The sequence below is a fragment of the Panthera onca genome, chromosome C1 (assembly GCF_046562875.1).
Source record: "Panthera onca isolate mPanOnc1 chromosome C1, mPanOnc1 haplotype 2, whole genome shotgun sequence".
In the NCBI taxonomy this organism is placed as follows: domain Eukaryota; kingdom Metazoa; phylum Chordata; class Mammalia; order Carnivora; family Felidae; genus Panthera; species Panthera onca.
Genome location: NC_138346.1, coordinates 113,331,843 through 113,355,654, shown reverse-complemented (window position 1 = coordinate 113,355,654; position 23,812 = coordinate 113,331,843). Strand labels below are relative to the sequence as shown.

The 23,812-nt window shown below is 41.9% G+C and overlaps 1 protein-coding gene across 3 annotated transcripts in view; it reads left to right on the top strand.

Annotated features, from left to right (window-relative positions):
- ARHGEF4 (Rho guanine nucleotide exchange factor 4) overlaps nucleotides 1–23,812 on the top strand; it is a 260,980-nt gene that overhangs the window by 74,367 nt on the left and 162,801 nt on the right. For all 3 annotated transcript variants that reach the window (XM_060623854.2, XM_060623853.2, XM_060623852.2), the window contains exon 2: nucleotides 13,665–17,363. In XM_060623854.2, the coding sequence (XP_060479837.2) occupies nucleotides 13,665–17,363 (3,699 nt within the window). The remainder of the gene's footprint in view (nucleotides 1–13,664; nucleotides 17,364–23,812) is intronic.

Sequence of the window (23,812 nt, the reverse complement as noted above, 5' to 3'; positions counted from 1 at the left end):
AAAGATTTGCCCTATTTAGATTTAGCATGTAAGTCTGGCCTATTTTATTGGCTGAAATTCCAATGATAATTTAGTTTTCTGAGATTTTGCAATACTATTCTGGTTTGCTTCATTCTTCTATTTAAACTCTCCCTAGACTACTATTGGTGCTGTCTGCCTGGTCCAGAAATGGCTTTCCTGGGCTGCCTGACATTGTTTGGTAGGATGTGGGAATCCCAACTCAAAGGACAGAGATCACTTCCCCTGGCCTGTTCACCAACAACCCAGTGCTGGTGGGCTTCCTACTCTACCTCTGCCATTGCCATTGGAGGAGAGAAGTGCCTACCTAGGCCACCTTCTGCCACTGAGAAGGGTCAGAAGCTATGGAGTCTGGGTAGTTCTCTGCTGTTAGGTGGAGTATTGGGAGACACCAGTCCTGTGTTGCTTTTGCTGCTGGGTAGAGGACTAGGACACACAAGGACAGCTGACACCACCTATGCAGGCAGAGGTTCCAGCTGTTCCAAGCAGGTGTTGCAGGGGGGGTTTATAGCTTGCCCAGGCTCTGCTGTTGGCCAATCAGCCTGCTCTTGCTGACATTTAGGGGGATTAGAGAACATGGCTTGACCTACCCAGGATCTGTTGTTGCCACTGCTGTGACCTCCATTATAGGTCCAAACTAATGGCCAAAATGGTTTATACTTGTCCTGAGATCCATACCCTGAATCCTTATCAAACTACCACACACCAAGCTAATATTCCTCCTGCCCTGAATCAGCCCAGGGCCAGCCCCTAATTCCAGAGCCCACTATAATTAGTCAAACTTGCTGATCCTAAGCTGTTTACCTTGTTCTGCCTTGTCTTTCTCTCAGAAACCCCAATAATGGCTCTGACCCAGGATGTCCCCGTGCTCCTTCTGCCTCCTGCCCAACAGTAGTGTTTTTTCCCATGTGGCCCTGTGTAGTATGGCATGCCCCTTTATCTTGGAAACTCTTAAGTAAACTAAATCTTCTTTTAAAGGCATTAGCCTCTCCATGTTGTTGCTTAGTCACCTCCATAACTTAAAATTCTATGGACACAAATGAAACAGAGAACAAGTTTTTCTTCCTTGTCTTCCTTCCTCCCCCACTTCTATCCTCCCTTCTTTCCCTCCCTTCTTTTCTTCCTTTATTTTTGCCTATTGATGGTTCCAGGTTGCTGTTTTCTCTGGCATCTTGTCTAGAACATTGGGGAGATAAAAAGACAACTCAAGGAACAAACTGTTTCATAGTTTTTAGTATACAAGTCCTACACATGTCCTTATCCACAGCCTGTTGCCGTTGACACTTTACCAGTTTGAATGGAATGTAAAACTTTACTTCCCTTTACATCCCCTTACCCTCCTTCATTTATAATTATCTTAAATATTTCCTCTTTATATATTGATATCTGGCAGTGTTATAATTTCTGCTTCAAGAGTGAAACACAACTTTATAAACTGAAAAGGATAAGGAAAATCTGTTTCCTGGATGTTATATCTTGTTGTAGTCCTGTAGATCCCTGAGGCTCTGTCCATTTTTCTATCCAATCTGTTTTCTCTCTGGTGTTCAAATGATATAATTCCCATTGTTCTGTCTTCAGGTTCTCTGATTATTTCCATGGCCTTCTCCATACTGCTTTTGAACCCATCCATTGAATTCTTAAATTTCAGTATTGTATATTTCATTTCTAAATGTTCCTTTTGGCTCTTCTTTATATCTTCTATTTTGGAGCAGGGGGACGCTGAGTCCACTTTTTCATTTGTTTCAAACACTTTTATGACGGCTGCTTTAAAATCCATATCAGATAATTCTAACATCTGTTATTTTGGTGTTGGCATCTGTTGAGTGTCTGTCCTTATGTAAGTAGAGATTTTCCTGCTTCTTGATGTGATGAGTTATTTTCTATTCTATTCTGGACATTTTTGGTATCATATTATGAAACACTGGATCTTAGTTAAATATTATAACTTAGCAGGCCTCCTTTGACACTGTTCTTACAAAGACAGGAGCACCACCTCATTACTGCCAAGTAGGGTTGGAACCCAGGTTCTCCACTGGTGAAATGAAGAAATGAAAGCTGTGAAGAGAAACAAGCACTATACTTTCTTGATGCACCTGCTATAGCTATGAATATTGATAATGAATCAGTATGAAGATATTGAGATCATTCTACATTATAAGGTCTTACAACTAAGCACTATGGGGTACAAAGAAGTAATTGACATAGCTCTTTCTCCTGAAGGTCTATTTAAATTATTAACAATGGGGCGCCTGGGTGGTTCAGTCCATTGAGCAGCCGACTTCGGCTCAGGTCACGATCTCGCGGTCTGTGAGTTCGAGCCCCACGTCCGGCTCTGTGCTGACAGCTCGGAGCCTGGAGACTGTTTCGGATTCTGTGTCTCCCTCTCTCTGACCCTCCCCCGTTCATGCTCTGTCTCTCTGTCTCAAAAATAAATAAACATTAAAAAAAATTTTAATTATTAACAAAATTACCTACAATTCATATTTATAAAAAGGGAATTCTTTCCAAATATTTTTAAGTTATCAGGGTAATTTAACCACTTTATGTGGCAAATAGAAAAAAATGTTTTGACTATAACAAAAATGTTTCTTTGGTTTATTTCATTTCAGTGTTTTTGTATTTTTAAAACGTTCTATGGTCATAGAAATTATGTATCCCACAATACATATTTTCTCTACTATTCAATAGCCTTTATAAATTACATTAAAAATTTTTTTTAACGTTTATTTGTTTTTGAGAGAGAAAGAGCATGAGTGGGGGAGGGGCAGAGACAGAATCTGAAGCAGGCTCCAGGCTCTGAGCTGTCAGCACAGGGCCCAATGCAGGGCTTGAACCCACAAACTGTGAGATCATAACCTTAGCCAAATTTGGACGCTTAACTGACTGAGCCACCCAGGCATCCCTATTAATTACATTCTTCATGGCTGCCTAATTGTCCATTGAGTGCATATGGCTTAATTTGTTTAATCATTTTCCTAGTGTGGATCACAAATTATTTCCCTTTTTAAATTTTGCAAATAGATCTTCAATGGACATGTCACATTACAGAGTCTTTCCTTAGGTTAGACTTTCTCAAGTGAGATTACTCAGTCAGAGTGTGAACCTTTTGATCACTCTTTACACATGACTTTAACATTCATTGGTAGATCTTCCCTGAAACAACTCTTACTGTGGCATTGTAATGGCAGTTTTCTTTTTCCCTCATTTTTTCCACATTCACTAGTTGTAATTTTTCCATAAAGAAGAATTTTCTTTTCTTCCTTTTTAAAAATTTATACAGTCATTTATTCATATTAGTATAGGCTTATGGATAATTGTTCTCTTCTTTGGGTTATAAGTCAATAATATGGTTATTTTTGTTACTCAAATTGTTCAAAAATGGGGAGAATTGGCTTCTTAGTAATATTAAGTAATAGTAATATTATTAATATTCAGTAATTATATTAAGCAATATTAAGTCCTTAAATCTATAAACAGCATACTTTCTTCATATATTTAGATCTTCTTTGATTTCTTTTATCAGTACTGATTAAAGAGCCATGCTAATGAAATATAGCATATAGATTCTGAATATATTTCCTTAGATTTATACCTATGGATATAATTTTTAGCTACTATTGTAAATTCTATTTTTTATTTCAAATTCTAATTGCTTATATAGAAATGCAGTTTTGTTTTGTTTTTTCTTGACCTTGTTGTCTTGTAACCTTGTTAAAATCACCTGCTAATTCCAGGAGGGGTTTTTATGTGTTTTTTGTTTGTTTGTTTTAGTTTCTTTGAGATTTTCTATATAGAAAATCACACACAGACTCTTTAGTTTCTTTCATTTTAATCTGTATTTCTTTTATTTCTTTTTATTGCCTTATTACACTGGCTAGGACTCCAGAGTTCAGTGTTGAGTTAGAGAAAAACCCTGGCCTTGTTGAAGTCCTACAGAGGAAGCATTCAATCTTACACTGTTAAGCATCAAGTTAGCCTTAGGATTCTTGTAGTTGACCTTTATCAGGTCCAAAACATTCCTTCTGCTCCTCGTTTGCACTCTTCATTTCTTTGTGCAGATCCAAGTTTCAGTCTGCTATCATGTTCCTTCTGCCTGGAGAAGTTTTTTTTTTTTTTTTTTTTTTAAGTTTATTTATTTGTTTGTTTTGAGAGAGAGAGAGTGTGCGTGTGTGTGTGTGTGTGTGTGTGTGTGTGTGTGTGTGTATGAGGATGCCAAGGAGGAGCCAAGAGAGAGGGAGAGAGAATCCCAAGCAGGCTCAGCACTATCAATGCAAAGACAGATGCGAGACTCAATCACATGAACTGTGAGATAATGACCTGAGCCAAAATCAAGAGTGGGGCATTTAACTGAGCCACCCAAGCACCTGCTGCCTGAAGAAATTTCAACATTTCCTATGTAGTGGGTCTGCTGAAAATTAATTCCCTCAATTTTTGTTAGGAAGGTTCTTATTTTTCCTTCATGTTTGAAAGATTCTTTTGCTGGATATATTTTCTCTTTCAGCTCTTTAAAAAAGTCTCTCTGCTGTGTATGGTCTTGCATGGTTTCTGATAAGATTTTTGCTCTAATTCTTATCCTCATTTTTTTCCCTATAGTTTCTCTTTATCTATCTTCTTTCAAGATTTTCTCTTTGTCTTTGATTTTCAGTAGTTTCAGTGTGATATGCCTATATGTGAGCTTTTTTTCCTTTGAACCTTATGAATCTGTGGTTTAATATTATCATTCATTTAGGGAAATTCTTGGACTTCTTGCTTCGTATATTCCTTCTCCCCTATTCTTTCTCCTCTCCTCCTAGGATTCTAATTATGGTTGTGTTAGATCATTTGATATTAGTCTTGGATGTTTGGGTCTCCTGTCCCCCAGTAGATGTCTGTCTCTCTTCATATTTTGGGCCAGTAGTTTGTTCTGCAACCTCAGCTCTCAGATGTCCCCAAAAAAGTTATGAATTTGATGTTAATTTGGCTTTTTCATTGTAAGAGTGGGAGTAATGCTCCTTTGAGTTCATTTACATCCCAGGGCAGAAGCTACAGTCAGAATGCAGTCTTGGAAAATGCTAATCTAGTCATAAGCCTTCATTTACAAGTGAGGATGCTGAGGTACAGAATGGGGAAGTAAGTTGTATAACTCAAATTCTCATCACAATGAGTCACTAACTTTTTACCTCTCAAAGCTGTGTTTAAATGCCCATTTCCCACTGGGGATGGAGCTGGGTTGGTTTCTCAGGTGATGCAATTGACAACTTGGAGTAGTCCATGGGGAAAGTGTTGTAGGGGCCAACATGAGGGCATATAGCCAGACAATAGGGTGCCTTTGGTAGATGCCCAGCAGTGAGACATTAGAGGGTAACAGAAAAGACAAGTAAACAACTACAGTAGCTTTCCAACTGTCCAGGTTGACTACAGGTATACCACATCATGTTACTCTGTGTCTTAAATTCTTTGTTGGTTTCCTCTTTGAACTCAGAATGAGATACAATTCTTCAACCCACCTACAAGTCCCCACAATATCTGGCCTCTGTCTCCTTTTGCCCTTGCCTGTGAGGTCATAGAAACTGCCCACTTTTACACTTTTCCCACCAGGCATCCATGAAACTTCATCTGTCATAGCACAGCTCGAAGGGCAGCCCCTGTAAAACCATCCTCCCCCTGAAATCACTCATTTTCATGTGTGTGTATAGTTTCTGTTTATACCATTGGTAGCACATGGAACACAGTTCAGTCTTGCCAGTTGTCTAGGTGGTTGTTCCTTTGTTAGTTCACAACTGCTCTGATAGAAGGGGCTTTGTTTTGTGTGTCTTTTATGTGAAATTGTTTCTGGCACATAGTAGTTTCTAGTAAATGGCAACTTCTTAAGTAGCTCTGAATCCAGAATTTTGGCAAATGCATCTGTGCCCTTCCAGAAAAAATCAGACAGAGCAGAAGATAACTACAGGGCCTTTGAAAATAGAAAGTGTTGGGCACCTGGGTGGCTCAGTTGTTTGAGTGTCTGACTTGGGCTCAGGTTATGATCTCATGGTTTGTGAGTTCAAGCTCCAGGTCTGACTCACTGTTGTTGGGGAGCCCACTTCAGATCCTCTGTCCCCCCACTCTCTCTTCCCCTCCCCTGCTCATGCTCTCTCTGTCTCTCTCAAAAATAAATAAAATGTTTTTAAAAAGGGGGGAAAGATAGAAAGTGATATATGTGGAAATTCAGCCTGAGTGTATAGAATCAGGGATAATTAAGGGAAAAAGCAATTTGGAATTCTAGAATATTTTCTTTTTTTAAGATTTTATGCTTAAGTAATCTCTACACCCAATGTAGGGCTCAAACTCACAAGCCCGAGATCAAAACTCACACACTCCACTGACTGAGCCAGCCAGGTGCCCTGGGATTCTAGAATATTCTTAAGTCAACATAATAGTAATACTTCTAGGATCACATTGTAACTCCCATTAACTGCCTAAAAGGACTTTACAGGTAGAAGAATTCCTGTCATCTAACAAATGGGTAAGAAGTAAGTGCATTTAGGTGCAGTGAGGTAGAAACTGCTTGAGTGAGTCCTTGGAGAGTGTAGAGAATACATCCTCCTTGTAATCCCATCAGTGGGAATGATTGACCTGGAAACCCATGCTTTTCAGAGAGTGAAAAGATAAATATAATCGGCTCAGTGTCAAATGTCAGGGATGGGTGGGGCATGAGGTTAGGTAAGCAAGTAGATGTGCTGGAGGTGATACCATATAGCTTGCTCTGAAACTGAGGTGAGCAGGGAGTCTCTGGGGCTCCTCACACTTCCTCAACTTTTTCTGGTCCTGTCAGCCTCTCTCCACCCCCATGATGTAACCTCCACTGCCTTCTACTCATTAGCTCACCTGCCAGACATTGACTGGAAAAATTTGCCCACTGTATGCCATGACCTGAGCTGTGACTGAAGGGTCACCAGATGCTCCTCCAGCAGCCAGAGGACAGACTGTAGTGACACTCACCCTCCCTCTCATCTGAGGTCTCGTGAGAATGGCACTTTAAGTCCAATTATTTGAATAAGAGTTTCCTTTTGTAAAAAAACAAACAAAAACCCCACTTCTTTACTCAAATAGAATAGTAAAATATTTCATTTCTGCAGCAAAATATATTCACAAATTGAAAAACTTAAACAGGAAGATATTCTGCCTCTGCTGGCACAGGTCTAATGCATACAATAAGTGGAACATGTGTATGTAAATCTGAATGTGCCTTTGAATATTATGTTTGGGGAAAATGACATATGAAAATAAAATGATAAGATATTCAGATCTTTAGCTGGAGTTTAAAATAGCCATCCATCAACAATAGCCAAATTATGGAAGGAGCCTAAATGTCCATCAACTGATGAATGGATAAAGAAGATGTGGTTTACATATACAATGGAATACTACTTGGCAGTGAAAAAGAATGAAATCATGCCAATTGCAGCAATGTGGATAGAACTGGAAGGTACTATGCTGAGTGAAATAAGTCAGTCAGAGAAGGACAGGTATCATATGTTTTCACTCATATGTGCATCTTGAGAAACTTGATAGAAGACTATGGGAGAAGGAAAGGGAGAAAAAAATAGTTACAAACAGAGAGAGAGGGAGGCAAACCACAAGAGACTATTAAATATAGAGAACAAACTGAGGGTGGATGGGAGGGAGGAGAGGGGAAAGTGGGTGATGGGCATTGAGGAGGGCACTTGTTGGGTTGAGCACTGGGTGTTATATGTAAGCCAATTTGACAATAAAGTATGTTCATGAAAAATAATAAATAAGTAAAACAAAAAAATAAAATAGCCATCCATTGCAGTGGTGATCCTGTGTAATTCTGTGTCCCTCAAATACTTACTTTGTGTTTACTCTGTACCAAGCCCTGTGCTAGATGCTACAGGAGATAACAGGTATGTGACATAATTTATGTCCTCAAGGTATTTGTGACCAAGCTAGCTGTGAAAAGAACTGATAGAATAGGGTGTTTATTTTCCACACTTGACATGGAAAAATCAAGATAACCTAGAGTGGTAGGAGAATATTTAGAATTTTTAGAGAGCTCTGATATCCTTCCTTCATCTTCCCCAAATCCAGTAGGGTAAGCACAATCGGCCACGTGGCAGTCATTGACAGAGATGTGGACTCAGGCAAGTGAGAAAAACAGGCCTGTAACCCAGACTCTTTACTGCACTGAAAAGACCATGACCTTTCTCTGGAAAACATCATAGTTCTATGTAACACAGTGCTTGGGCTTCATGCTAGTGTTACTACACATGCCCACTGTTAGATAACCATGGAAAACTCTCATGTGGGCTAAAACCAAGGAGTCAGCAGGACTGTGTTCCCTTCTGAAGGCTCTAGGGGAGAATCCTTTACTTGCTGTCTCCAGCTTCTGAAGGCCACCTGCATTCCTTGGCTTGAGGCCCTCCCCTGAATCACTCTGTTTCTTCTCCCATTATCACACATCCTTCTCTGACTCTCTTGCCTCCATTTTTCCCTTAAAAGGATTCTTGTGATTACATCAGGTCCACCCAGATAATTCAGCATAATCTTCTCAAGATATTTAACATAACCATATCTTCAAAATCCCTTTTGCTGTAAAAGGTAACACTGACAGATTTCAGGGATTAGGACATGGGGATCTTTTGGGGGAGAGGGATATTATTCTATCTATCATACTCTAGAAAAAATGATAGGAAAAAGTCTTTGCGACCTTAGGTTGTAAAGAGTCTTTAAAATTCAACACACAAAAATCAATGAATTGGACTTCATAAAAATTAAAAGTTTTCACTCTGTAAATAAAGAATAATTGTTAATAAAATGAAAAGGCAGGGCACAGGCTGGAAGAAACTTTGTGACCTATCTCTATCTCAAGCAGAAGACTTATATCTGGGATCTATAAAGAAGTCTTACAACTCAGTAATAAGACTACAACCCAAGTTTTTTTAATGGGCAAAAAATTTGAACTGATATGAAACCAGAGAAGATGTATAGATGGAAAAATGTGTATGAAAAGATGCTCAACATCATATGTCATTAGGAAAATGCAAATTAAGAACACAATGACAAAAAAAAAAAAAAAAGAACACAATGAGATACCACTTCAAACCCACTAGGATGGCTGAAATGAACAAAGCTGACTGTCCCAGATGTGGGTGGGGGTGTGGAGCACCTCGCCCCCATATATTGCCAGGGGAGTGTAAAAGGGAGTGGAAAGGAAAGCAGTTTGCTGTTTCTTAAGAAATTAAACATGGAGCCCTTCCATATGATCCAGGCATTCCATTCCTCCATATTTACTCAAGAGAAATGCAAGCACACATCCATACAAAGACGTATAAAAATGTTCACTACAGCTTTACTTGGAAAGCCAAAAACTGGGAGCAACTCAATGTCCATCAGCAGATGGATGGATAAACCAGTTGTGCCACCTCTATACAATGAAATGCCACTCATTATCAACACATGCAGCATAGTGACTCTCAAAATAATTGTGCTGAGTGGACAAAGCCAGACAAAAAATATATACTGTGTGATTCCATTTCCATGGAATTCTAGAAAATTCAAAGTAATCTATAGCAGCAGAAAACAGATAAAGATCACCGGGGGGTGGAGGAGAGTGGCCAGGGAGAGTTGAGAGGGGGATGATGAGAAGGAACAAAAAAGCATCAGGTCGCTTTTGGAAGCAAGAGAAAGGTTCATTATCTTGCCTGTGGTCATGGCTTCCCGGATGAATGTAAAAACTTCAATTGTACACTTGCAATATGTACAGTTTATTTTATGTCAACTATACCTCAGTAAAGTTGTAAAAAATTAAAGTAAAAAAAAAAAAGTGAGCGAGAGAGGAAACCAGAGCCTTGGGTTTGGCAATGCAGAGGTCTTTAGGGGCGTCTGCCAGAGTGATTTCTGTGAGTGAGCAGACAGACAGCCAGGCCACGATGAGCAAAGTGATGGGAACTTTTCTGATTCTAGAATTATTGCAGATTGTATATTTCCCCAAATGCTCACTGCAACAAAAAGACATAAAACAAAGCATAACATTCCTTTAAATATATGCTGTTAAGCAAACCATTGCAGAGTTCACACAATAAAGGGAAATCCCTAGGGAAAAAAGGGGGAGGTCAAAAATAATAAAATATGGTGGTAAAAAGAAACCCAAACATACGAGTGGTCACAATAGATGCTCACAGGTTAAACTCTCTGGTTAAAAGTGACTGAAACATTGGGCTTCAAAACCCCAGCTCTATGTTGTTTATGAAAAATACACCTACGGGACATAAATTGAAAACTGAAATAAAAGAATGGGAAAGCATATATGAGGCAAATACCCAAAAGAAAGCTATTGTAGGTCTACTAACATTAGAGAAGATCACATTGAAAGTAAAAACCTTTATAAGGGATGAAGAAGGTTACTATGTAATAATAAAAAGAGCCACTCACTGGGAAGATGTACAATTATAAACTTTTTCATGCACTTACTAACATAGTGCTGAAATATGTAAATCAAAAGATGATAGAGTTAAAAAATAAATTGATAAATGTATCACTACAGTCAGTAATTTTAACGCACTTCTCTTAATAGCATATAAAAAACTGGTCATATTACTGAGGATTTAACAAGGATTTAACAATTCACAAACTTGAGCTAATGAGCACCTGTTAAACCCTGCATGAACCTGTTAGAGAATACACATTCTCTTCGAATATCCATGGAACATTTGTGAAATAAAGCCTTAATATGTATTAGGCCATAAACCCACTTTCAACTAATTTCAAAGAATCAATATCATACAGACCACACTCTCTGATTATAATATAATTAAACAGAAATCAGAAACAAAAAGATAACTAAAACATACATCTAAGTAAACCAGGGGTCAAAGAGCAAATCATAAAGGCAGCTAGAAAAAAAAAATACAGGAGGAAGTTCAAACATCTTACCCTAGTGTTTGAAGCTGCATATATTTACAAAAACAAGATAATTAAGAGTGCCAAGGCTGTGACAAAAGAAAAAGAGCTTTTCTGCTTAAAAGCATTAAAATTTGACCACCACTCACCCCCCCCCCCCAAAAAAACTTCAAAAAGAATATTTTTGCCTCTAGCTTTAACCCGCAGGCCATCCTTTAGGATAACCCTGGAATTATATGGATCGGTGTTGAGAAATTATTTGAGGATTACTTACGAATCAAGTCAGAAGAAAATATTCTTTTTTCATAAGATTTAGAACCTAATATTCAACCAAATCAAATGCTTTTTTTAAAAAACATACTCTCCATATTTCAGCATTTGTACACTTTAAGGAAAATTAAATCTGCTATTCCAGTGCTCTTCCAGAGACTATGCCAATCTTGTGATCTGGAAAAGTTATATTTTTTTCCCAAAGTCTTTTATTTTTGTTGAGACATAGTGAGATCTCTTGCCAAAATGACCTGGAACTCCAAGAACAGCTTAGCCCTCAACAACACCCAGCCAGGGAGTCTGGTTTCTTGGTAGCAGCCCATCCCCTCCTGGCCCTGTTCTGGGAGGATATGCTGGGCAGAGGTGGGGACAGGAATGAGACCTCTGGTATTTTAGGGTACTCATTGTGCAGGTCTTCAGTCATTTGGAACTTGGGACTTTGAGATTCTCTGGGCCACTATGTGGCCCACTATGAGTATGTCAGGTGATGCATGTGAGTATGCCACTGTAAGTCTGTAAGGTGATGTCAGGCTATGACAGTGCCGAACGAACAGCCCACATGCTCCACGGTCAGAAGGTCAGTCCCAGCTTAATGACACGGTTGGCCAGATGAGTGAATAGAGGTGTTCCCAACGCAGCATTTACTGAGCAAGAGAACGCTGCAGGCCTGTAGCTGGCCTTCTCTCTTCACTTGTTCCCAAAACAGGCCTCTGTGCTTGCCAAGGCATGTTCACATCCCTGTCTTGCTTATCCTCCCCGGGGCCATGGGAGGTGCCTGGCACCTGGCACACCCTTGCTGGGGACCCTGGGATCCCTAGCTTCTTAACCCTTCTCTCCCCTGGACCACACAGCAACCACAGGGTCCTCCTTTCCAAATGGTTTGATTTTTAATGTTTCCTCTCCTATTTCCCACTCCTTCCTACTTTGCAACAAATTTGAAACTATAGTATTGTGTTATTCCTGATATTCTGAATCTATCTTGTACCTTAAAAGCCTCACACAGCACATGCTTTGGTGTTCACCTGTTTTTCTCTTCTCAGTTTTGGAGAATTAAAAGCAATTTTACTTTGGGAAATCTCTTAAGACAAGTCCTGAGAAACCATGCTTAGGGAGGGCTGGTTGAGTGAATGGCTTCTGTAAAAAACTTGTGTGGAGGCACCTTAGCTACAAGTGAAGCCAAGTGTCTGCCCCACTCCTGGTCCAGGGAGTCTGGGGAGTTTGGTAATTGAACGTTTGGTACAGCATTATCACCAAGTTCAAGGCACTATCTGTATAATACATGCTACAACCACGACCTACGGATGAAGCTCTAAAATACTATGCTGAAAGAAAGAAGCCAGACCCTGAAGAGTACATACGGCATATTCTGGTCATCTGAGAAACTCCAGAAAAGACAGATCTAGTCTGTGAAACAGAAAGTAGGTCACTGGGGCATGGGGGGAAGGGCGTGGGGAATGACTAGGAGGAGGGAGGGGGCTTTTTTGAGAAATAGAAATAGATTTTTATCATGGTGGTAGTTACATGGGTGTCTACATTTGTCAAAATGCATAAATCCATCCACTTTAAATGAATACATATAAATTTATAGCTCAAACAAGTTGATTAAGAAATGTATAATGACATGGGGGGCCTGGGTGGCTCAGTCAGTTGGGTGTCCAACTTCAGCTCAGGTCATGATCTCGTGGTCCATGAGTTCGAGCCCCGCGTCAGGCTCTGTGCTGACAGCTCAGAGCCTGGAGCCTGCTTCCAATTCTGTGTCTCCCTCTCTCCCTCTGGCCTTCCTCCGCCCATGCTCTGTCTCACTCTCTCTCTCAAAAATAAACAAACATTTAAAAAAAAGAAATGTATAACAACAAAAGGAAAATTTGCAAATATTTGCACAGTTCTCTTTTTTCCTTCCTGTTCTCAAAGCTGTTGGGCATTATAATGTCAAAAAAATATGTTTGAAATTCAATAATTCTTATATGTGTGTATATATATATATATGTGTGTGTGTGTATATATATATATATATATATATTTTTTTTTTTTTTACTCCAGTAAACCTAACTCAGAAAATACTTCTAAATATGAGGCTCTTGACTTTAATCCAGCTGATTATGTAAGAACAAACAACAGGAAGCAAACTTTTATTAATTTGTTATTTCCTGCTGAGAACATTAGACAGAGAGATGCTTTTTGCTGTGACTCACACGACGTATTTATACTTACTTAAACTTCACGTGTTTATTTGGCCTATTCTGACTTTTAATAGCTTTACGTTAACTACGCGCCACATTTTCTCCCTGCCGTTTGGGTTTGGCTTCATCACTTGTTTTCTGTGCTAATAAAAGGTAGCTATTCATATTCATATTTACCTTTCTTTTCTGAGGGGCACATGGGGGACTAATGAGATGTTTCTGAACCTTCCTCCTTCTGACAAAGGCTGGTGCAGTGTAAACGTGTGCAAATATCCTGAGGCCTCATCTCTGACTCCTCTCCTCTTGCCCTTCCAGCCTCCAGAGCCAGGTGCACACCCACCCGGTGAAGACAAGATTGAAGATAAGCAGTTCCCCACTTCACCTGCAGAACCAGAGCAACAGGGATGGAGTCAAGAAACAGACCATGATGATTTTGAGACATTGTCCCACCAGAGCGAAAGTCAATCAGACACAAAAACCGACTCCTTTGAAAGTGCTTCCGACACAGAGTCCCTGCCTGGTGGCTTCACAGGGGGAACCTGCCTTCCTCTAAGTGGTACCTCTGTGGACAGAGAAGGACACTGGGGATGCCCTGACATACCAGCAACCAGAGCTCCTCAGGAGCAGCATTCAACTAATGTCCCTGAGCTTGACTCAAAAGAGGAACTAGATTTGTCCCCTGGCTTCAAGGAAGAGTCTTATGAAACTGGGTTCCAAACCTTTGCTGCAGTTGCTGGAGAAGAGAAGACAGAACACTTCCAGGACAGCAGTGTGGCCAGCCTGGAGCAAGAGTCTTTTCTGGCAGGGTCTCCTCACCACACAGAGGGCTGCTCACAGGGCACCACAGGCAGCTACAGTCTCCAGCCAGCAAAGGCAACTGCACAAGTCCTCGGGGGGTTCTCTATTTCTTCTCTTCAGAAATCCAGGTCTGAGAGTTGTCTGGACATCCCAGTGGTCTGGCCCTTCCTTCTCTGGTGCTGTGAACTGGGCCAGAGCTGGCCACATATCCACAGCAGGGCCAGGGGACCAGGGCTACCTTTCAAAGGCCCTGAGCACAGCACAGGCCCTGTGGGAGCCAGAACAAAAAAGGGAAGTACTCTAGGCCCTGAAGAGTACACAGACTTGCTCTGCTTCCAGCCCTGCTCTGATGCCCCTTGCCAGCTTCCTTTAGGGACATCTTGCCTCCTTCATGCCAAGCTTCACCACAGTGCCCCCGAAAATATTAATGACGAGGACAGAACATCCACAGAGCACTGCTGTCAGCACATGAGGACACTGACTAGGGCCCACTCCATAGCAGTGTTTCCCTTAAGATACCCTGAGAATCCTCCAGGGCAGAATTTTGTGAAATTTGGGACTCATTTGAAGGAAGGGACTGAAGCAGAACGAGACCCAAGAACACGAAACCCTCTCCACCCTGTCTTCACCCGACTGTCTCCTTTACTTCCTGCTTCCCAGAGGAGGGCCCCTTATTTGCAGGATCAGTATAAACCCAGTGCTCTTAGCTGGAAAAGGGCCTTTCAGGACACACCCTGTGAACATCTCTGGCTGGAAAACCAGTTGGGACAGGATTCTAGATCCTGCCCAGTCTCTTCATGCCTTACTGCGGACTCCGTGAGCTTTAGCACAGAGGAAGTGCCAGTGCCCACAGAGTGCAAGTCGGAACATAGCCCAGAAAACCTACAAGAGGAACCCCAAGGCACTGGCCCTGCACCAAACGATGCTGATGTGAGTGACAGACAAAAGCACCTTCAGGACATTTCTGTTGAGGCAGGAAACCAAACCAGTAATTACGGATCAAAGTACATTCTCAGTGAGAAAAGAAAGCCACCTGTTAGGGCCAAGTTCCCACATCATTCCAGCAATAGCGGGACACAGGTGTGGAACAGAGACTGGATGGGTTGCTGCAAAGTGAGTGATTGTTCAGATACTCCAGAGACCACCCTGAAATCAAGTGCAACAGACACCTCAAAGGAGCTGGAAGATGTGATGGTTCTAGACCCCCAAGGCACCAAAAGTGCCTTGCTGGAATTTTCAGAAACCAGAGCAGCCCCTGTGTCTCCTTGCAGTGGTGGGGATGAGTGCGACCAGGGGCTGGCGGGTGGTGCCTGGCCCTCTCCTGAGGGCCTGAAGCTAGGGCCCAAGGTGGAAACATCTAGGGGCAGGTGCACACTCATCATTGTAGCTGTTGAGCAGAAAGGTCTGCAGGCCACCAGGAGGAAAACAGGTCCTCTTCCAGAAACACTGTCCGAATTTCTGGAGGAAAAACCAGGATCTCCCTGCGGTGCTGGGACGACCTCCTGGGAGTCTCCCAGGGCTGGGAAACCACAAACTTGCGGCAGTGAGTGTGAGCTGCCGGAGGCCAGCAGACTGGCAGACGACGATGGGACTCTTCAGAAGGGGGCCCACGACGCAGAGCTTGCGATAGTTCTGGTCCCCGAAGCTGCCTCGGAAGAGAGGCCCCGGGACAAAGACACTTGTTCCCAGGAGCCTGCCCAGGCCCGGCTGAGCAGGGGTGAGGCTGCCGAAGAGAAACCGCCTGGGGCAAGGTGGATCCCCGGTTTGGGGACACACAGGGCACAGGCTGCTAGGCCTCCCGCCCCCGGGCCTGAAGATGCTCACGGGGCCCAGGGCCTTCACCCCGAGACGGGGAGCCTGGCGGGTGGGACGGAGGCAGCGCAGATGGGTTCGGAAGCCCCAGCCTCTGCCTGCGCCCACGCACCCCCGCCGCCGCCGCCGCAGGGCCAGCCTCGCCGCCCCTGCAAGGCCTTGCAGGAGCCCGGGAAGCGCCGGACGGTTCCCAGAGTGACCTCCCTCAGGAAAGGCAGGTCCGCTTCCGACAGCCCAGGAGTGGAGCCCGGCGCGCAGGGACCCGGGCGTCTGCAGCCCACTCGCCCCTCTCCACCCGGTGCCTCCGCCCCGACCGCGGGTTCTTCGGGCCTTGAGGAACTGCGTGCAGACGGTCGGGGCCCTGCGGCCTATTGGCCGCTAGAAGTGGGCGCGGGCGCAACTCTGAAGACCATTTCCCGGGGCGCAGGTGGGGAAGCTGCAGGGCTAAGGAAAGGGGACCATGTGGCAACACCAGAGGACCTGGGCAGCAGGACACCGTCCTCAGAAAGGGCTGATGCCAAGAGACTCAAAACTCCAGAGAAAAGGCTCAGGGCAAGGCTGGCCTTAGCTCATAAGACCTTTGCAAATTTTTTTGAGTCAAAGGTTTTAGAAAAAGAGAACACTGATGAATGTTGTCCAGGTGCCCTCAAGGGCCGGAAGGAGAAGAGCAGGCCGCGCCAGAGTTCCTGGCGTGCATTTCTGAAAAACAAAGATGTGGAAGCCCCCAAAAGGCCCGCCGTAGTGAGTCTGGTTCCAGGACCGGAAATCTTGAATCTCCTCAGACCCTCTCCCCCAGGGACCAATAGTCACTGTCAGGAGCAGGCAGAAGACAAGGAAAGCTGTGTGTTTGGAGATCACTGGCCACCCCCACATGCTCCCACACCTTTGTCATCCAGCAATTTGGTCTCTCCAGATAACAGGAGACAAAGTGAACCAACCATCAAATGCACAAGCCCCCAGGAAAGTGGTAGGTACCTAACTTCAGGTATCTTTCCTGAGAAGTCCTGGCTGATGTTACCCACCAGCCCTTGTGCCCAGCAGACTGGGATCAGCCGCACCCTTCCATCCAGCTCTGCCTGTTGCTTGGCATATGGGAGCCAAGGCATGCCCAGCAAACCCATGAGTCCCAAGCCCCGAAACCCCAGGCCTGGTGCTCATCGGGCAGATTTCCACTACCCAGGCAGGAGCAGTGCTGTCTCCATGGTTTCCCTTGGAAGCTACATGGATGTGGATAACAGCTCAGAGGCTTCTGAAAGGCCCAGGACCCCCAAGGCCCCAGCAAGCCTCCTACTTTCTCTGCAAACACTAGACCAGGATGACCAGAAGGAAGAGAGCAGGAAAAGAGGCTGGCATCACCATGGCCTGAGCACAGCACCCTCACTCATGGACCTTCCTGGGACTGAGGTGAGTTCCCTGTGATTCGCACCAACCTCTAAATGCAAGAAGCTACATGGTAAATGTTCCGAAGTGAGGGGAGAGGTGAAGCAAGAAGGCCAGTCTGCCTTCTGTGGGGAGGGCACCACTCACACTCCCAGATGGCCCAACCCTAATCAACACAGTGTGTGACCAATTTCTGGGAGTAAACTAAGTAAATAGCAATCTAACAAATAAGAACTGGCATTTCGCTATAATTCTGTGTTTCTGGTTTTTTTTTTTTTTTTTTTTTTTTTTTTCCTTGATAAATCCAGCTGTTTAAATTCCTTTTTCTTCCAGCTACCTATTGATAGTCTTTGCCCACCAGGTGTTCGATGCAGGCTTTTTTTGTGTCTGCCTTCATCCTTCCCCACTGTGAAATTTTTAAAAAAGAAATTTCCCTATGTTGTCTTCTAGTATTTTTAATATGTTTATTTTTAAAATTTAGCTATAATACAATTGAATATGTTTCAGTATAAAGAGATAGTTGGTGCTTCTGAATTTCCACAGGTGCTCAATAAATGTTAGTTCCTATCCCTCTTTGCCTTTCAAATCTTACCGGAGGAGAGGGAAGGCCTAGTGTGCTTGCATATCAAAACACGTAGGAAGACAAGAGAGTACACAGGAATGGGAAGGGGAGAAGATCTTTGAAGTCTGCTCTCTGGATGAGTCCTGAGCAATCATGGAACTTGAAACTCAACGTGGATATATGAAGGCTCCCTCTTGTGGCTGCTTCTGGGAGAGCAGGCAGTGATGGTTGGAGTAATTAACAAGGAATTCAGTCCGCATTCCCGTTTCTGCCTTCCACAGTGAGTGCATTTAAGGAGCAAGAGTTTTTATTCCAATACCATAAGACAACCATTCTTAATATTTGTTAAATTTTCTTCCAGCTTCTTTTCTGTAAATAAGTTTTATATATTTAACATGGTTGTGATAATGCCGTCTAGAGAGGCCTTAGCTTTCTATGATTTTGCATCCTACAGTTTGTTTACTGAAAGCTCTTTTAAGGGAGAAATTCAGAAGTCATACAGAAAGACACAATGCACAAATGTATACATAATATACTGTCATAAAGCAAAAGCTGAATAACCTTCACCCACCAAGAAACACATTACCAGCCCCCAGCCCTTCCTGCTCAGCATGTCCTTCTCTCCGGCCCTAACCACTGCCAACTTTTATGGTGTTCACTTCCTTGCCTTTTGTTATAATTTTACTACTTAACTTTACACCCCTGAACAACATAGTTTATTTTTGCCTGTTTTTGAACTTTATGTAAATAAAACCTTATGAATTCCTTTAAACCTATCCATTCTATTGTCTGCTTTCTTTAGCTCTAATTATGTTAAGACATCCTTAACGCTGTGTATCTAATGTTCTTTCATTGTCATTGTTATACAGAATTACTTTGAATTAGCACATGACCCTGTGTTTGTTAGTCAGCTACTTCAGGGCTTTCTCCAGTTTGGTGTATCATGATTAGGGCTTCTTGGATTGTTCATGCCCAGGTGCGTACTGCACAGGCACATGCATTTCTGCCTGGTGCATTATGAGGAGTGGGATAGCTGGGTCATTGGGGGGTGCAGATCGTCAGCTTTATTAGATACTGTCAAATATTTTTCCAAAGTGATTATGCCAATTTATACTCCTTCCTTTAAGAGTTTCTTTTGCTCCATATTCTCATCAGCATTTGTTTGGTATTGTCAGTCTTGCTAATGTTAGCCATTCTGCTAGGTGGGTAGAAATATCTTGTTGTGGTCTTAACTTTGCATTTCCTTTATGTCTAAAGAGGCTGAGCATTCTTTATATGCTTTCTGACAATTTGGATATCCTGTTTGAGGACATGTCTGACCTAATCTCTTGCCCATTTGTCTTTGAGGTTGCCTTTTTCTTACTAATGGTGTATATTCTGGATATAAGCCCATTGTTGATTAAATGTGCCACAAATATAATTTCCCACTCCATGGCTTATCTTTTTCCTCAGTAATGGTATCTTTTGATGAACAGAAGTTCTTAATTTTAATCATTTCAAGTATATCCATATTTTCTCTATCCCAAAGTCATGGATAGAATCCCCTAAATCACTTTTATGAAAAATTTCCTGGTCTTTTTTTTTTTTTTTTTGTATATGTCTGTGAGATGCCTAAAACGGGCTTTTGTGTTCTGTTGGTCAGCTTGTCCACCCTTGTGCCCATTCAGTGTCTCATCACCGTAGTAGCCGTATAGGAAGTGCTGCTGCCAGCTGATCAGATCCTCCCACCTGTTTCTTCAGTATGATGAACACGTACTGAGTGCCAGCCACCTACCAAGCCATATTCTAGGTGCTGTGGATACAATGTGGAAGAATATATAAAGATCTCTGTCCTCAAAAGAGGGGCAGGCATGGTGGGAGTAAATAAATAATTGAGGAAATAAGATTATTTCATATATTGAAGAGACTGTTAAAAAATGAAAATGTAATTAAGATATTCACAAGGTTAATGGGATAGAGAGTTAGGGGCTGTGAGGCTGGGCCTCCCTTACCTTGCAGGTTTGGAGTCTAACAGTTGAGCCAAGACTTGGGTCATGAGGAACCAGAAAAGGGGGCCTTTTAGGCCAAGCCCAACATTTCAGTGATGTGGAAGATTTCCCTTGCCTACACACTGCCATATAATTTAACCCTCTATAATGTCACCTCACACCTGAGAAACCACAGCATGTTTGTGTGTCTATATGATGGAAAACAGGAGGAGGCAGTCTTCGGGTGTGAAGGTGCCCTTTACTCATAGAGATTTCTTCCCCCCACCTTTTTTTTTCCTGAGACAGCTTTTCTTTTTTTAACTTTTTATTTAAATTTTAGTTAGTTGGGGAGCCTGGGTGGCTAAGTTGGTTAAGCATGTGACTTCGGCTCAGATCTTATAGCTCTAGAGTTCAAGCCCCATGTTGGGCTCTGTGCTGACAGCTCAGAGCCTGCAGTCTGCTTCGGATTCTGTCTCCCTCTCTCTCTACCCCTCCCCCATTCATGCACTGCCTCTCTCTCTCTCTCTCTCTCTCTCTCTCTCTCTCAAATATAAATTAATGTTAATTTTTTAAAATAAATTTTAGTTAACATACAGTGCAATATTGGTTTCAGGAGTAGAATTCAGTGATTCATCACTTACATACAACACCCACTGCTCATCTTAAGTGCCCTCCTTAGTATACATCATCCATCTAGCCCATCCCCCACCCACCTCCTATGGGAAGGAAGAAAAAAAGGGGGATAGAGGGAGATTTGTTCCTTTTTTAATTCAGGTTTAGCGGAAAAGAATGTATGATTCTAGGGAAAGCAAGCTCAGCATCTTATCTATAATCTTATTTGTGCACACAAGGGTTTGCTCCCCTGGCTAAGGGGGCTTAGGAAGAAGACCAAGACCAAGAGGGAGCAAGATGAGAAAGAACTGTGGATGTGTGAGAAAAATGGGGAAAAGCTAGAAGTTTTGAACACCTGTGCGTGTATGATTCCCACTCTGTTACCTCCTAACCCTGAACCTTGCTGTAAGACCTCTGTTTTTGTATCTGCAAGGGTTGCATGAGGGGATCTCTTAGGCCTCTGCTAGATATTCATAAATATCAACTTTTTAAATGGATGGTGGATAGTTTTCCTGACCTTCCCTCCATAGTCTTCTCTGATTTTGATAGCAAGGATCCAAGGTACTGCTTCTACTTAGATATTTTTAAATGGGGTCTGGAAGAGGGAACATTGTGAACATTTTCTAACCTTTCTGATGGGACTATAAAACAGTACAATTACTCTGGAAATAAAGGTTTGGCAATTTCTAATGAAACAAAACCTGGGTTTACCATACAACCCCACAATTTCCCCCTTGTACATTTATCTCAGGGAAACAAAACTTAGTTTACACATGAACCTACAAATAAATGTTCACAGCAGCTTTATAGCCCCCAAACTGGAAACAACCTAGATGTCTTTCTGTAGGTAAATGGTTAGTTAACACATGGTTTGGTTTTTTTAATGTTTATTTATTTTTGAAAGAGAGCAAGAGAGAGAGAGAGAGAGGAGACAGAACATGAGTGGGGGAGGCAGAGAGAGAGGGAGACACAGAATCCTGAGCTGGCTCCAGGCTCTCAGCTGTCAGCATAGAGCCATGGTTAACAAACTGTGGTACATCCCTAAAATATGAACACATGTAACAACTTTGACACATGTAACAACTTTGATGGATTTCAAGGGAATTATACCGAGCGAAAAGAAAAGCCAATAACAAAAGGTTATGGACTACAGGAGTCCATTTATACAACATTCTTAACAATGAAAAATGTATAGAGATGAAGAACACATTAGTTGTTGCCAGAGGTTGGGGGGAGAGTGGTGGGTGAGATTATAAAAAGCAGCAAAAGGATCCTGAAGTGCTGACTCTTTTCCATATCTTGGCTGTGGTGGTAGGTGCCTGAACCTACATAAGTGATAAAACTGCACAGAACTACATATACACACACATGCGCACACACATGCACCCCACACACAGAAATAACTGCAAGGAAAACTAGGTAATCTGAGTAAGATCTGTGGTTTGTGTCAATATCCTGGTTGAATATTGTAATATTCTATAAGATGTTACCATTATGAGAATCTGAGTACAAAGTACAGGGGATCTCTCTACTTCTTATGTCTGCATGTATCTACAATTATATCAAAATTAAAAGTTTAATTAGAGAAAAGCACATTTATATCATTAGTTTAATGGCTGCATGCTATTCAACTGTATATACTCATTACAATTCTTAATCAATTCTCTGTTGATTTAAACATTTAGGTAGTTTACCACTTTTTAACCCATAAATAATGCTATATTGAACATCTTTGCAGATAAGTTATTCAGAATGTATTATTCTCTCTTTTTTATCCCATTTTTAAAAATTATCAAAATTATGCATGCACATGGTTATAAAATCACAAGATACTTAGATAATGCTTCTCAAACATTAAAGTGCATATAAGTCACCAGGGCTCATTGGGGCGCAGGTGCTGATTCAGGTGTTTGGGACACCATTCTGACAAGTGTCCAGGTGCTGTGACAGCTGGTCCTCCCCCTCACTGGCGGTAGTGAAAGGTCAGAAGACTTCCTTTGAAAATGACAGCCACCTGGCCCATCCTTACCCTGCCCAGAGACAACCAAGTTAGGTTTTAATGGTAATTTCAAACTGCCATGTTGATTTATTATTTTAAAATATTATCTATTAACTTCCAGTTATGATAGTCATGAAGATTCCGCATCTTGCATTCCATCCCCCCTCCATTCCCATCTTCCTATACCTTCTTTCCCAACATACATTTAAGTCCATAACAAGTGATTATATCATTATGGATATGAAGATATTCTTCAATGTAAAGCGAAGCAGTGGACTACAGTGACATTTCTTATGTGTTTTTTTCTATAGTTAATAATTACTGCATTTTTCATATGTGTGGTTTTCTATAAATCTATCCTTAAATTTAACTATGAGATCACTTATAAACTATTTTCTAAATATTCCAACACATCAGCATTCTATCAAGTCTCTACTTTCTCCTCGAGACCTTCCTTCCAGAACTTTCTGACCTCCTGCCGTAAGTTGGACTAGTTGTTCCCAAGATACAGCTTTCTCCTCTGGTTTCCTGTTTCTTGGATCCTGAGGCTTCCTTTAGTCCTTTATTGTGTTCAAGAACATCCCTCATTAGCCTCCTAAGAATTTTAGGGTTCTCTCTTTTATCCCTAGTAATGAAATTTCTTAGCAATTGTTCTGGATGTGAGTTTCTTTTTATTCATTGTGGTAAACATTCAGTGTACCCTTTGAACCTGGAGACTCTTAACCTTCAGTACTGGGAAAATATATATAAGATTTATTTGATAATTTTGTTCTCTCCTTTTCACCTGGGACTCCTGTTAGAGGTTGTAACTCCTTTATAAGGCTTTAATATTCTTAACATTTCTGTGAATGGTATCTCTACATCTTTGTTTTATTTTGGGGGGGTAGAGGAGAGATTTTCTCAGGTATATTTCCAACCCTCCTATTGAATATTTTCATTGTCCTCTAAATTTTATTTTGTAATAAAAGTGACTTTTTTCTGGTTGTATGAATAATACATGCTCATTATAAAGAACTCCAACAATATATAAAAATAGAACATAAAAATTCTCTGTAATCCTCCCACTTTGTTGTAATCAGCCCAATATTTTGGTGACCATCATTTTATTCTTCAATTTATGCAAACACACTCAAAGTCACATACACAATTTGTTACAAACAGGGTATCACTCTTGCTGTTGTGGTTTTTTTCGAGAGAGAGGGCGCAAGTGAGCAAGAGAGAGAGGGTGGGTGGGGAAAGTGAGGCTTACCTGGGGTTCATGTTCACTTGAAGCGGGGCACAAGTTCACCAGAAGAGGTTCACGAGCTCACCAGAAGCAGGGCTCGAGCTCACC